The 16,221-nt window shown below is 39.4% G+C and overlaps 1 protein-coding gene across 25 annotated transcripts in view; it reads left to right on the plus strand.

Annotated features, from left to right (window-relative positions):
* EFCAB5 (EF-hand calcium binding domain 5) overlaps positions 1 to 16,221 on the plus strand; it is a 193,714-nt gene that overhangs the window by 133,461 nt on the left and 44,032 nt on the right. For all 25 annotated transcript variants that reach the window (XM_058704035.1, XM_058704052.1, XM_058704040.1 and 22 more), the window contains 2 exons: positions 876 to 1,090; positions 7,699 to 7,855. In XM_058704035.1, coding sequence (XP_058560018.1) covers positions 876 to 1,090; positions 7,699 to 7,855 — 372 coding nt within the window. The remainder of the gene's footprint in view (positions 1 to 875; positions 1,091 to 7,698; positions 7,856 to 16,221) is intronic.

The following is a 16,221-nucleotide window of genomic DNA, read 5'->3' on the forward strand; positions in this document are numbered from 1 at the left end:
GCCTGGGTCAAGTAACAAACTTCCTATCCTCAAAATATTTTGGTAAAAATGCATGGCATTGGTCAAGCTCTTGTGGCCTATACTAGTTCATATTCTTCTTCTGGTCTTACTTCTTTATTTCAGTTTTGCTTTACGACCTAAAAAACTGCATTGGTGATTATTTTCAAGTCATGTCAATCTCATATGGAAGGCATGAGGGCATGAATGATTGAATCGATGAATAAATCAAACATAAGTCACTGGGCTGATATCTTATGAAATATGCTTCATAACATTGAGCTTCAAGATAAATATATTAGTCAAGACTCTTTGGGGCAGAGATTGCAATGGTATTTATAGATTTGTTTAACTGTGAAGTCCAGACTACAGCTGGCTTCAGGCACAAATGAATCCAAGGGCTCAATAATAGCAGCGAGACACCATCTTTGCTTCTCAGCCCCGTTCCTCTCTGTGTAACTTTCAGTTTTAGGTAGTTTTCTTCATGTTGTGGCAGATATATTTATAAGAGTATTGCTAAGCCTATATCCTACTAGTTCAGGAATCAGAATACAAAAAGAGTGATTCTTCCCCAATAGTTCCCAAAAAAAGTTCTGGGGCTCATTCTCATTGGCATATATAGTGGATTACATTGCTGTCATATAGAAATCATTGGCCAGACCTATGTCACGTAGTCATTCTTGTCACGAGGGTGGGGGAGGCTGAGTGCCACCTGATTAAACTGACAGTGGGGAAGAGATGTTTTCCTCATGAAGGGAGCATGGATTCCTAACAGGAAAAAAGTAGCAGGTGTTTATTACAATAAGTACTCGTATATTTTCTCTAAGCTTTAAGAAATTGTTCACTTTACTGTTTGTTGTATGTTTCTTGCTTAATAGACCTACATGCAATTATCAGAAATATTCAGTCTTACAAGGAAGTAAAAGGTGGGAGTGCTTTCAATGGAGTTTCCTTCAATCTGCTCCAGTTTGTGCAACTTCTGGAGACATTTGTTGGTGAAGATGCCCCCCTGAGTGTCAGTGAGACCCTCACATCCTTTTTTAAGAGGGGCTATGTTGAAACAAAAGAGGAGAAAATAAGTGGCTTAGAACAGGTGAGTAATATTATTTATCAATAAAACAGGTGAGGTCAGAACGACAACAGCCTTGTGAGTTGACTGGACAAACATCCCTGCAGATGAGAAATTAAAGCAGAGTAGAATGGTCAAGGTCACACCCTAAATAAGCAATTAAGGGGGCTCGAACACAGGTCCCACAATCCCTGGGTCAGAGCAGCCTAGGGCTACACACACATAGACAGACCCCAGGCTCTAGCTTCTTCAGGCTGAAGTTGTCTTGACCCCTGATGGAGTCAGTGTCTGCTGCCAATGATCTTAAATGCAGATTTGTCTCTGTGTTAGAGGTGGAAGTCTTGCAGTTGAGTGGGGGAGCTCCTCCTAAGAAATTCAGAAAATTTCACTGAGTGAGCGAATTCTTTCTTGCAACAGGGACTGCTTCATGCATAATGTAATATGGTTCTGGATTTTGGAAATAAAAAGTCCTGTGTAAATCCAATGTAACAGCACTAATACATTAAGGGTCCCTTTGGAATTGCTCCTCAGCCTTCTCTACTCTGATTTAGGCCTTTTATCCTGCACATGGCCTCTTACTGTTTTTCCCACTTAATCCTCCTAGCACTCACTCCCAGCTGGCCTTGACTAAGGAGAGACTGGATAGGGCAGTGGTTGGGAGTATGGCTTCTGGAGGCAGAGCACCTAGACTCAAACCATGGTTCTGCTGCTTATTTGCTGTGTGACCTTGTGCCGGAGCCTTGACAGCAATGCTGGCTCAGTTGCCTTATTTTCAAATGAAGATATAATCGTACTGACCTCACCAGGTTGATAGGAGAGTTAGATGTGTTAATTCAAGTACTTAAACAGTGCCTGACCCATAATAAACCTTAACTATTATCATCTTCTTCAATTCTCTTGTCAGAAACCCTAAATAGTTATAGAATTGAGAACAGTGTTTAACCTGAAATAGACTTTCTTGGCCTCTTTTAACCCATGCACTCCAGCTCAGTTTCCCAAACCTGCCCTCCTGACTTGACTCATGCTGACCCAGTACTACCATCAGTTGAAGTCACTGCTGCCCCTCAAAGGCAGGCTCTCTGGTCAGAGAGAGCCTTTGAGCTCCTTTGAGCCATTCTAAGTATCTCAGTATCCAAGTTCCTCTAAAGTTGTAGAGGAGGGGCACCAGGGTGGCTCAGTCAGTTCAGGGTCTGACTCTTGATTTCGGGTCAGGTCGTGATCTCACAGTTCATGAGTTTGAGCCCCACATCAGGCTCTGCACTGACAGTGCAGACCCTGCTTGGGATTCTCTCTCTCTCCTTCACTCTCTTCCCCTGCTGTGTGCTCTCTTCTCTCTCTCTCTCAAAATAAATAAAATAAACTTTAAAAAATTATTTTAAAAAATAATAAAGTTGTAGAGGAAAGCTAAAGTCATCGTCATCAGACATGAAAAGTATTCTCCAAACAACTGACCATTTAAAAAATTACTTTCCACATAGACATTATTAAACAACAAAAATTCAACTGAGTAACTTTAAAGATCAAATTGGCTTGATTCAACAACTCATGAGTTCAGCAACATCTCATCCAGCAATAGAAAGGAGCTCTGAAGGGCTGCAAGGTTTTTTAAAAGGCAGAAATGGGGCTGGGAAGGCAAATTATTACTAAAGAATGCATTATTCCAGGAAGGTCGCCTTTCTAACAGGAACAGAAGGGGTCTATCAAGTGGATTATCTCACTAGTGCTGACTGGGTATTTCCATGATGACTGGTTAAAGGTTATGCCTGGGGAGCCGAAGGTGCACTTAGGTTAATTATTAAGCCATGATTTACTGACATGGGGCGTGGAACAAGCCTAGTGTCTCTTTTTTAACATCTCCCTACCTAACACCATCCATCCATCATAGCCCATTTCATACTTACGACTGTGGGATGTTGTAAACTTCTGACATTGACAATGCAACAAAATGGTGTCAAAGTAAAATTTAAGTTTTAAAACCTAGAATTTCATAAAGCCATGAAAGTGTTATTGCAAAACTGCTCAAAATGATTGCAGTCATTGGCAAATGAGGATCTGAGAGTCAGGTCCATTAACAAATGAAGAACTTCATGGAACCAAGTAGGTACTTCATGGGGGTGATTTGAGTATCAATGAGATAATGGATAAAGAGAGGCCTTCAGATGTGGTATATATACACAGTGGAATACTACTCGACAATGAAAAAATAAAGAAATCTTGCCATTTGCAACAGTGTGGATGGAACTGGATGGTATTATGCTAAGCAAAGTAAGTCAGTCAGAGAAAGATACCATGATTTCACTCATGTGGAATTTGAGAAACTCAACAGATGAACATAGGGGAAGGGAAGGAAAAATAAGATAAAAACAGGGAGGGAAACCATAAGAGACTGTTAAATACAAAGAACAAACTGAGGGTTGCTGGAGCGGGGGGCCGGGGGTGTGGGCTAAATGGGTGACAAGCGTTAAGGAAGGCACTTTTCGGGATGAGCACTGGGTGTCATATGCAAGAGATGAATCACTGGGTTCTTTCTATTCCTGAAGCCAGACTACACTTCATGTTAACTAACTTAAATGTAAATAACAAAAAGAGAGAGAGAGAGAGAGAGAGAGAGAGAGAGAGAGAGAGAGAGAGAGAGAGGCCTTCAGGAAAACTGAGGAAGTCCTTGACTAACTTTTGCAAAAATGACTGATTGCCCTATGGAAATGGTGTCCTATTGGGCAATCATATAATTTTAGGTAGGAAATATACTTAAAATAATTTTGTTCTACGAATTATCCCATAGTTGCAATTACATTTTGTTAAGCGATACTAGGTTTAGTAGTAGTTTTATTTTGCAAGAAGTTCCAATCAAACCTTTTCTACCATTTATTATATGCCACTCTGGTCTCCATTTTAAGTAGGTTGACTCAGAGAAGCCTTTTCAGGTCTCAGTTCTTTTTGGATAATGAGCGCCTTTTAACTTATTTTTATCTGCCCCATCTTCCCTAACAGACAGCACACTCCTAGGGCATACGGTGCTAAGACAGAGAGAAATGCCATGTCATCATCTCATGGGACAGTGGGGGCAGATATGCATGAGTCACCGATGAAGCCTGTGCAGACCCATAGCCCTTGTTAAATGAATGAGTTCTGGTGTATTCAGAGCTGTTGGAAGCAAAGACAGTGAGGGTCCCCACCAATGAGAGGTGACTAGATGACCTCAGATACCCAGGCTCTTGTCTTCAGTTCTGTCTGGGCTTTTCAAGCATTGGCAGTGATCTCCAAAAGTCTGGAATGCTTTGCAGGGCAGGGCTGGGTGAAGGACATGAGAGTGGTAAGGGTGATCAGGGATGCCCTTGTAAGGAGAGGCAGAGGCCCCTGCTGCCACTCCTCTGACCACCCCTCCAGTAGCATACAGAAGTTGTGTAAAGTGGCTTTATGTGCTCTGGTTCATTCCTGCCTGTTATGGTTCAGAACTTTTTAAAACTGAACTTCATAACCAGACTGAATGATGGAGTTTTCCCAGTCCCAGTCCCCGGGAAGGTGCCTGGAAAGAGGAAGTTACCTTCCTACTTGGGAGTAGAGGTGAGAAGGGCCAACTGGCACCAATGATCACCCCAGCTGCAAGCAGTGACTGCTTGGTAAGGGACCACCAAACCTAGCAGAGGACAAAAAACAAGGCCAGCTGCTGCAGGCCTTTCTGTTCAGCCCTATTTTTTTTTTTTAAGATTTATTTATTTTTGAGAGAGAGAGCACAAGCAGGGAAGGGGCAGAGCTGGGGGGAGGGGGGTGGACAGAAGATCCAAAGTGGGCTCTGCACTGACATCAGTGAACTCGATGCGGAGCTCGAACTCATGAATCATGAGATCATGGCCCGAGCTGAAGTTAGACACCCAACTGACTGAGCCACCCAGGTGCTCCCAGCCCTCCTTTTGCCTGACAAAATTGGGTTAGCCCTCAGGCCCATGAGACAGTCCCAGAGTTAATGCCTCAGAACTGTGTGGGAGCAGGTGGAGGAGGTGTATACATGAGGCACGACCTTGAAAACTGTCTCTAGCAGGAACACCTGATGCTCTAGCAGCTTCCCCAAGCTCCTGGGAAAGATTGCCTTTGTTGCATCCCTGGTAGACTCATAAGGAACTGTTGTTAATAAAATGTCCCCATTTTAAATGCCTTGATTTATAAGTCTCCGAGGAAGCATGCATGAAAGGAGGGCAGAGAACTGAGCCTCAGGAATACTAATACTTAGGAAGCAGGGAAAGGACTGTCAGACAAAGCCCCTGAGAGCCAGTTGTAGAGGTGTAAGAGCCAGCAGGAGGTTTGCCATGCTATGAAGTGCTTTGAGAAGGAATGCTTTGGAACAGGGGCTGGAGTACCTGGCTAGTCCTTGGGGACATCTGAGGACAGTGTCAGCAGGGCAGAAGGAGCCTCTAAGACAGCAGCTGGTTTATCAAGTCAGATGAAAGAATCAGACCCCTGAGGTGCCAGGGGACCGAGGTCATGTCCCAAGGGCTGACAGAGACCTCAAGAGTGGATGCCCTCCCAGTAAACAATGTATGCTAGCTTATACCAGCACCTTCTTGGTGACCTGAAAGAATCTCCAGTTCTAGGGATTGACCTTCCAAATGGCAAAGTACAGTAGAGGAACCATTTATAACTAACATTCATCTGTTTAAACTTGGGTGACAAAGTCTTAAATATGTTCAGCTACCTTGGGTCCCTTTGGCATTGGAGATGGCAGAGAGGATCATATGAATGCAAGGTCTTCACTTCCTTTTACAACCTTGGGCTCTAGGATCCTCATGGAGGCTTTTTTACTAGATAGAGCACACAGCCCAGGCCCTGGCCTCTGCCTCAGACATCTATACCGAAGAGGTAAGGGCCACTGGCCCTGCCTCCCCTGCTCCTTAGCCTGGAGAGCTGGTCTACATTTTACAGTTCAGTCTGTAGTCAGGATCCTCAGCAAAGTGACGTTACATCAGTCTCCACAGAGCTCAGGAGTTCTTTGATGCTGCCTCTACCCCAATAAGCAGTTCTTCTGTTGGCCCCCTTCCCATTGCTTTTATACAACTTTAAAGCATCAATACACCTGATGCATCTGTTTAAAAATTTTTAATTCTTTAGATATATATATATATATATATATATATATATATATATATAAACTTAAAATTTTTAACCTGTATCCATTAAAAAATTTTAATTCTTTAATAAAATATATACATGAACTTAAAAAATAAAATAAAACAGGTGAGGTTACTATTATTAGTAAATCTCTAACCTCAGTTACTCCTAATGTGGCTTTTTAAAAATTTACAATCAAACTTATCATCTTATTTCAATGAGCATAGTCATTAAATATTTTATTTTATTGTCAAATGGTCCAAGATCACACTCCAGAGAATTCATTCCCCTAATAATAACATGATTGCTGGTGTCAAGAGATGGTTTATTGTACAGCTTTGTTTTTCCTCCTCTGAAGCTTGCAGAGCAGATTCTGAGGACCACATATGCGTATGTGCAAAAATGTGTGTGTGTGTGTGTGTGTGTGCGCATTGTTTATCTGCTTTGTGAATGCATTTACAAGTGCACATACCTAGAAGTACAATTATGATTTGAATATATATTTTTATTCATGTGAATCCAGGTATTACATATTTCCTAAAAACTTACTACTTACTTGAGTGATAGATAAATGCATACATGTTCGCTGATATAAACAATTTATGTGCTCTTTTGTGAAATATGTAAATTACATTCTCCAGGCATATCCATCAGCCTCATGAGTCTTCTCAACCTAATTCTAGAGTTGATATCCCTTTTGCCTCCTCAATTGCAGTTCCCCCTTTTAAACAAATTCTATATATTCACTTTCTTTTAGTGATTAAATCTAGATAACAGTTACTATTTTTTTTTAAGTTTATGTATTTATGTTGAGAGAGAGCACACAAGTTGGGGAGGAGCAGAGAGAGAGAGGGACAGAGAGAGAATCCCAAGCAGGACCTGCACGGTCGAGAGGCTCAAACTCATGAACCATGAGAGATCATGACATAAGCAGAAGTTGGATGCTTAACAGACTGAGCCACCCAGGCACCCCGATAATAGTTACTATCTGACTGATATTATAATTAATCTAGTAAAAAATCTAAAAGGTAAATAAAACCAACGTCCAGTTAGGTCAATGTTAAATATAAAAAGTAATTTTTGAACATGGTTGTTTTTCATTTTTTGAACACTGCCACTCATCCTCCTTAACTACATAGCATATCCCCCTCCCCACCCCCCAAAAACCCAGGTCAAGCATACCATACGTTTATCACATTCCTGAGCAAACAGCAAGGGAGTGGAAAGGAATGAATCAAAGATTCTTAAGGAGCGTGGCCCCCTTTCTAAGTTAATGTGTTTTAGTCCAATGCAGAGAATGCCTGTTTTTGTTTTTGTTTTTTTTGGTCTAGAGGTGAAACAGAGAAATAGTATTTAGAGTATTAACATTAAATGCTTCATTTTACCATTAATATCATGCTTAGTCCAAGTTTTTTCAATAAAGCTGTTTTTAGAAATAGTGCTTCACTTTGGGGGGAATAAACCTAGGATGGCAGCTAGCACAATAAATAGTGTGTCTTCTGTGCTTTGTTATCCGGTTTCTATCCTAGATTAGACATAATGCTTCCAGAGTCCGACGGGAACTTCTCCTAGAAGCCCTGTTTCAGAAGTGGGACAGTGATGGCTCAGGCTTCCTGGATCTGAATGAAGTTGATGAACTCTTGTACACATACAAGGAGGGAATGGAAAAAGAATCTATGAAGAAAGGTAAAAAGATGAGAATTTTCTCATTAAAACTGTGATAACAACTTGGTTTCAAGTTTTCTAGTACTATGTCATACATAGTTAAAACTCTCATTTTGAAGCCACAAGACACCACTTCACGGCTATTAGAATGGCTATAATTTTTTCAGTTTTATTGAGATAAAATTAACATATAACATTGTGTAAGTTTCAAGTGTACATGTGTTGGTCTGATATCTTTATATACTCTGAAATGATGACCACAGCAGCATTGGTTAACACCTCTATCACTTCACATAATTACCATTTCTTTTTTGTGGTGAGACCATGTGAGATCTATTCTCTTAGCAAATTTAAGTATATAATATTGTTAACTATAATCACCATGCTGTACATTAGATCCACAGAACTTATTCATCTTATAGCAAGTTTATACCCTTTGACCAACAATCCCCCATTTCCCCCAACCCCATCCCCTAAGAACCACCATTTTACATTCTCAGTTTGGCTTTTTTAGATTCCACATATAAGTGATATCACACAGTATTTGTCTTTCTTTGTCTGATTTCACTCAGCATAATGCTTTCAAGATCCATCCATGGCAACACTCTATCTTTTTCATGGATGACTAATACTCCTGTGTGTGTGTGTGTGTGTGTGTGTGTGTGTGTGTGTGTGTGAATCACACTTTCTTTATCCATTCATTCACTGATGGTTAGTTTTTTTTCATACCTTGGCTATTGTGAATAATTTTGCAATGAACATGGTAATTCAGGTATCTCTTCGAGATTGTGATTTCATCTCTTTCCATTAGATACTCAGAAGTGGAATTGCTGGACAATATGATAACTCTATTTTGTTAATGTTTTTTATTTGTTTGTTTTGAGAGAGAAAGAGAGAGGGCACAAGTGAGGGAGAGGGGCAGAGGGAGAGAGAGAGAGAATCTTAAGCAGGCTCCATGCTCAGCACTCAGCATGGAACTCAAAGCAGGTTCGATCCCACAGCCATGGAATCGCAACCTGAGCCAAAATCAAGAGTCAGATGCTCAACTGACTTGAGCCACCCAGACACCTCTATTTTTAATATTTTGAGAAACATCCATACTGTTTTTTATAGTAGTTGTACCAATTTACATTCCCACCGACAGTGCACACTGGGTCCCTTTTCTCCACATCTTTGCCAACACTTGTTATCTCTTGTCTTTTTGATAACAACAACTCTGACAGGTGTGATATGACATCTCATTGTGACTTTGATTTGCATTTCTCTAATTGTTAGTGATGTTGAGCATCTTTTCAGGCACTTTTTGGTTATCTGCATGTCTCTGGAAAATTCAGTTTCTTTGCCCATTTTTAAATTTTTTTTTCTGTTTAGGTGCATGAGTTCCTTATATATTTTGGATTTTAACCCCTTATCAGATATAGGATTTGCAAAAATCTTCTATTCTGTAGGTTTCCTTTTCATTTTGTTGATTGCTTCTTTTGCTGTGTAGAATCCTCTTCGTTCAATGTACTTCACTTATTTACTTTTGCTTTTGTTACTTATGTTGTATACTTTAAAAATAGAAAAATAGCAAGTGTTGACAAGGATGTAGAGAAGTTGCAACCCTCGTACATTGTTGGTGGGAAGTGTAGAAAATGTCAGAGCTATCAGGAGTGTATTGTGTTGTAGAGTGCTTTGTCCAAGACCTTAACTCTTATCTAGTTAGATTCCTTCCATGTGCCTAGCTACCCTCACTCTTGGGGTTAAAAAAATCCAAAGCATTCCTCAATTCTGCCTATTTTCTCTTCTTGTTGTATCTTTCTGCCTCTACAAGGTCCGATTCACCTCTCAAGTCGGTCTGGCTTGCAAGTTTCTCCTGAATTTACTAACTTAACCACTAAATTCTCCTTAATGACTTTTGTCCTATACTACATTTTTCTCTTCTGATCAAACTTCCCAATAAAAAGTTACTAAAATTCTTATTCTAGTATAATAAGTTTCCTCATTCATTTGATTAGATTCTAGTATAAATGATTTTGCTTTTTACTGGGTTTAAGGATTTATCTGGTGACTCTTGCATATTAGATTTCCAATTCTTAAAGTGTATAATAAGTGAAAGAAAGAATGATCAGGGTTAGTTAAGTTCTTCAACCTTTTAAAAAATTATTGTATTCATTTATCTTCAAATGTACCTAAGTTTATCAATTGTCATGTGTTCTTCATTCACTACATCTTCTGCAAACTTGACATTAAACTACACTACTTGTCTTAGACTGCATCCAAAGAATGGAATTTCAAAGGGCACAATGAGATGGTTTCCACTTATAAAGTGGGAAAATTTTATAATATAAAACCATGTTCTATAGAGGAAAACACCACACAATGGTCAGGAGAGCTGGGTTCCAATACTGGATCTTTCACTTAATGGTCACAGGACCAAAGACAAGTTACTGAACCTCAATAGATTCAGGGGTCCTCATTTGTAAAATGAAGGAGTTAGATGTGATAATTTCTAGAATTTAAGAAACCTGAGGATGACATTATAAGGAAGTTCCAATATATATGAGTGAAGTACAGCAATAGGGATAGGTAGAAAGTATAAAATGTAATGGGTTAAGCCCAGCAAATGAGAATGAGGAAAGTAATGAGGAGGCAGAAACTGCTGCCAGAAATAAATTTCTGCAAGCAGGAAGAACAAATTATTCCCTGCAAGGGTAGGCTTATACAAAATGACTCTCTCTGAACACATGTTGGTAGCCACCTGGCCTGAGGAGATGATTGCTGAGCTGATGGCCATATGGAAGAAGAAAGGCAGATTTAGCTTCTTTTAAAAAGGGAGAAAATTCCAAATTCAAACATTAGCTAATAACTGATCAGCAAATCTTCAAATAGCTCTTTGTTTCATTTTGTTTTGTTTTGCTCTACCCTTCTTACCTATTTCTGTGTCCAAGATTAAAAATTGGATAAAAATTGGAGAAATAGGATAAAGCCACAGAATTAGAAGTGTCTATAAATGTTTCTGCTGGTATTCTCAAAATGGAAGTTGTCTATATAGAGGGGGCAACTTGAAACTTTTAGCTGGTAATTTCCCTGTTTATTCTTGTCTAATACAGCTCAATCTTTAGAGGAGAAATATTACATATAAAATCTGTAAAACATGTGACCTGTCTACACTGTAGAACTTAATGGAATAGATCACTCTTTCCCCATTACTTCCCATGGAATAGCTGTTAACATTTCTGGATATATATACCCTCTAATTTCCTATTAAATGATAAAATTTACTTTAATATAAACATTTCTATATAAGTAGGACATTTAACTCTCTTAAAGTTATGAAATTTTGTCCATTCATCAGTGGATCCTGAGAAACTTAACAGAAGACCATGGGGGAGGGAAAGGAAAAAAAAAGGTTAGAGAGGGAGGGAGCCAAAACATAAGAGAGTCTTAAAAACTGAGAACAAACTGAGAGTTGATGGGGAGTGGGAGGGTGGGGAGGGTGGGTGATGGGTATGGAGGAGGGCACCTGTTGGGATGAGCACTGGGTGTTGTATGGAAACCAATTTGACAATAAATTTCATATTTAAAAAAATAATAATAAAATAAAATAAAATAAAATGTTATGAAATTTTTGTGATGCATTTTGTAACCAAATTCCAGAAATCTTGAACATTTATGAACCATGTTTATTCAGAAAATCTCATTGAAAAACTCACATAGTGTTTTTTTTTTTAATATTTATTTATTTTTGAGAGAAAGAGCAAGCAGGGGAGGGGCAGAGGGAGAGAAAGAGAATCCCAAGCAGGCTCCACACTGTCAGCGCAGAGCCCAATGAGGGGCTCAAACCCACCAACTGTGAGATCATAACCTGAGCTGAAATCGAGAATCGGACGCTTAACCGACTGATCCACCCAGGCATCCCACATAGTGTTTTTTAAAGAAACTGAAAACCGGACAAGTAGTTAGTGTAAAACAACTGCTGTTTCTTTACTCTGCAACAAGGGATCTTTAAGAAACTCTTCAGTTTTTCCTTGATTGTCGTGTCTTTGACAATTTGAAGATTATAGGCTGTTTGTTTATAGTATGTCCTCCTTTTAGGTTGGTCTAATGTTTCCTTATGATTAAATTCAGATTATTCATCTTTACCAGGAATGTCACGTAAGTGATGCTATGTTCTTCTCATTGAATCCTAGCAGAAGTCCCATGATAATAACATGATGTCTGTGGAGGTTCTTCAAAAAATTAAAAATAGGACTACGCTATAATCCAGTAATCAAACTACTGGGTATTTACCCAAAGAATACAAAAACACTATTTCAAAAAGATACATGCATCCCTATGTTTACTGCAGCATTATTACAATAGCCAAACTATGGAAGCAGCACAAGTGTCCATGATAGATGAATGGATAAACAAGTGAAATCTTATGGTATTTGTCTTTGACGGGCTTATTTCACTTGGCATTATACTTTCTAGCTCCATCCATGTTGTTGCAAATGGTAAGATTTCATTTTTATATAGCTGAGTAATTCAGCCATAATTTGTTAAGAAACAAAACAAACAAGCAAAGGGGAGAAAAGAGAGAGAGACAAGCCGAAAAATAGACTCTTAACTATAGAGAACAAATAGATGGTTGGGGAGGGGGGGGCGGTGGCGCGGCTAGGTGAAATAGTAGCTGAAGGGCATTAAAGATGAACTTATCTTGATGAGCACTGAGTAACATATGGAATTGTTTAATCACTATGTTGCACCTGAAACCAATGTAACACTGTATGCGAACTACACTGGAATTAAAAAAATTTTTTAAAGATGATATCTATCAGTCCCTTCCATTTAAAAATTACTCTTTCTCCCTTTGTAATTAATAGATTTTTTTTTTGTGGTTGTACTTTGAAATCATAGAAACTTTCCCTTTTTTTCTTTTTAAATATTTTATTTTTAAGTAATCTCTACACCCAATGTGGGGTTTGAATTTACAACCCCGAGATTAAGAATCCCACACTCTACTGACTGAGCCAGCCAGGTGCCCCAGAAACATTCTCTTCCTTATCAAACTTTTTATTTATTTGTTATAACAGTATGTATTCATGGTTTCCTATTTTATTCAACATGTTGTAATCCAACACTATCATTATTTATTTTAATGTTCCTATTGTCTCAGATTTGACCAATGGGAGTCCTTTCAGTCTGAATTTTATGTCTTCCCCTTCCCTCCAATATTCTATTATGAAAAATTTCAAACATACAGCAAAGCCGAGAGAATTTTATAGTGAACACCTATATATCCATCACCTAGATTCTATCATTAACATTTTATTACACTTTTTTTTTTTAAATGTTTATTTATTTTTGAGACAGAGAGAGAGAGAGAGCATGAATGGGGGAGGGGCAGAGAGAGAGGCAGACACACAGAATGGGAAGCAGGCTCCAGGCTCTGAGCCATCAGCCCAGAGCCCGATGTGGGGCTCGAACTCACAGACCGCGAGATCGTGACCTGAGCTGAAGTTGGACGCTTAACCCACTGAGCCACCCAGGCGCCCCCATTTTATTACACTTTTAAAAATTATTTATTCATCTCTTTATCCCTCCATTTCTCTTATTTTTTTATACATTTCAAAATAAATTGCTGACCCCAATACACTCCTCCCTAAACACTTCGGCATGTGTATCTTTAATTAGAATTCAATATATGTTAACAGCTTTTTTTCTTTTGAGGTAAAATTAAACAAATGAAACACAAATTTTAGGTGTACATTCACTGAGTTTTGGCAAATACATAGATTGTGTATCCAATACCCCTATTAAGATATAGAACACTAAGTTCCCTCATGCCTCTTTCTCACTCAATCCCCACCACCCAATCCCCAAGACAACCACCCTTCTGGTTGTTTTCCACTACAGATATGTTTTATCTCTCTGAGTTCATATATATGGAATCATTTGTATGTACCCTTTTGTGTAAGGCTTCTTTCACTCAGCATATTTTTTTTCTTGAGATTCTTACATGTTGTTTTGTGTACCAACAATTTCCTTATTTTGTTTGTTTGTTTGTTTGTTGAGTAGTATTCTGTTGTATGAATAAACTATAGGTTGTTAGTCCATTCTTCAACTGGTAGTCATTTAGACTGATTTCATTTCTTGGCTATTATGAATAAAGATGCTATAAACAATCTTGCACAAATCTTTTGTGCAGATACATGTTTTTATTTCTTTTATAATAAATACCAAGCGGTATGATTTCTGGGCTATAGGGTAGATATATTTTTAGTTATATTAAGAAACTGACAGAATATTTCCTGTGTCCTTTTAACATGTATCCATCATTCTTTGAGTACTTCCTTGCTTTGCACAATGAGATGTTCTAGATTCATCTTATACTTTCCTACTGTCAGCATGGAATCACCCATTTCTCTAAGGAACCTTAGTTTCTTTTAGTGGAGAATCGTATTTAGAGGCCAAGATCTTGGTTCTTTTTTTTTTTTAATGTACAATTTTAATGATTTTAAAAATTTATTTATTTATGTATTTATTTGTTTATCTTTGAGAGAGAGAGTGTGAGTGAGGGGCAGAGAGAGGGAGAGAAAGAGAATCCCATGAGGTGCACAGAGAAAGGGAGAGAGAGTGCAGAGCCCAGAGCAGGGCTCCAGCTTACCCAATGTGGGGGCTTGAACTCACAAATCATAAGATCATGATCTGAGCCAAAATTGGATGCTTAACTGACTGAGCCACCCAGACATCCCAAGATCTTGGTTCTATACATGCTCATTGCTTCCAGGTCCCTGCTCCCAAGTTTCTCATAGGGAGTGTGTGTGTGTGTGTGTGTGTACACAAAAATTTACATCTGTACATATCTCTGTAAATATCTATTAATATTAAAAGCTGTAAGTTCAAGGCACCTGCCTGGCTCAGTTGGTGGAGCATGTGGCTCTTGATCTCAGGTCTGTGGGTTTGGGTGTATAGATACATATACATATTGGGTGTAGAGATTACTTAAAAGTAAACTCTTTAAAGAAAAAAATAACTGTAAGTTCACACTCATACCTCCAAGTCCAAAATAGTAACAGAGTTCATTCTAGTTTTCTCCCTTTTTGTAGCTCTCTTCTTCTCTCTTGCTTGTATTATCCTAAATTTGTTTATTTATCCAATCAGTCCTCTTGTATGGAACTAATCTCCCATCACACTGTCCTCTCCCCCACACTGATGTTCTTTCCTTCTCACTACACTTAAGTCTCAACACCCTGTATTAATCTCCCTTCCCCCAGTTGCCCTCCTTACTCTGCTCAGGCTCTAACATCCCACAACAGATCCCCCCACACACACACACACACCTCACGAGGATGCCTCTCATACATCCCCTTAAGTTCTGGCATTCTGTGACAAGAGACCTTTTCATGTAGATGCTCTCCTTAATCAAACTTCTGATTCCTCATGCTGAGCTAAGTCCTACCTGGAAGACCTCATTTTGCTTGGGTCCTGATTCCCCATGCTGGGCTGCCCCTATACACAGACACCCTCCTCACTCTGTTTATGTTCTGACTTCCAAAATCAAACTGTCCTTCCATTTGGATGCCCTTCTCACTCTTCTCAGGCCTAATACCCCATGTTGGGCATCTACCCCATGTGGGTATCCTCTTCATCCTGCTTGGGTTCTCACACCCCAAGCCAAACCACCTCTGCAGGGCCACCCTCTTCACTCACATAGGCTGAGATTGCCCTTGCACCTGGGTAACATCCTCACCTGCTCAGGCTCTGACAACCCATGCCTATCACTTCCTGAACAATGCCCTCCTTACCCTACGGGATTTCTGCTACCCTATTCTGTGCCACCGGGCTTACTTTGACCAGGAGCAAATGCTTACCATGCCTTACCTCACCAATGGCTTTAGGACCTAATTGTTCAAGAAGGGAAAGGAATAAAAAGAGGAGGAGAAGGAGGAGGAGGAGGAGGAGGAAGAAATGGAAGAGGAAGAACCCACAAGTTAATTTAATTCAAGACTATATCAGTTAGGACCCTTTGAGTTCAAGTAATAGGAAGCCCAGCCTAGAGTGGTTAAACAAACAAACAAAAAAAACGTTATTGGTTCATATGATAGAAAAGTCCAGGGCTAGTTCAGAACACAGATTTGGGAGTTCAAATAATGACATGAGGACAAGTGTCTGCTTCTTTCTTTTTCTTTTTCAGTCTGATCTTGCTCTTTTCTATGTTTTGACTCATCTTCATACAGCCTTCCCCCTTGTTGAGTCCAGGTACAATCTCACATCCTCCAGTCCAGTGGGAATAAAAAGGAAAATATCCTCTTGCTAGCAAAGAGTTTGGCATTAGTCTGGACTAAACCAACCACTCTGCCTGAAGGAATAGAATGTCCTGACTGGTTTAGGCCTGAGATGCATGCTACATCTCTAGAACC

This window comes from Neofelis nebulosa, chromosome 16, assembly GCF_028018385.1.
Source record: "Neofelis nebulosa isolate mNeoNeb1 chromosome 16, mNeoNeb1.pri, whole genome shotgun sequence".
In the NCBI taxonomy this organism is placed as follows: Eukaryota; Metazoa; Chordata; class Mammalia; order Carnivora; family Felidae; genus Neofelis; species Neofelis nebulosa.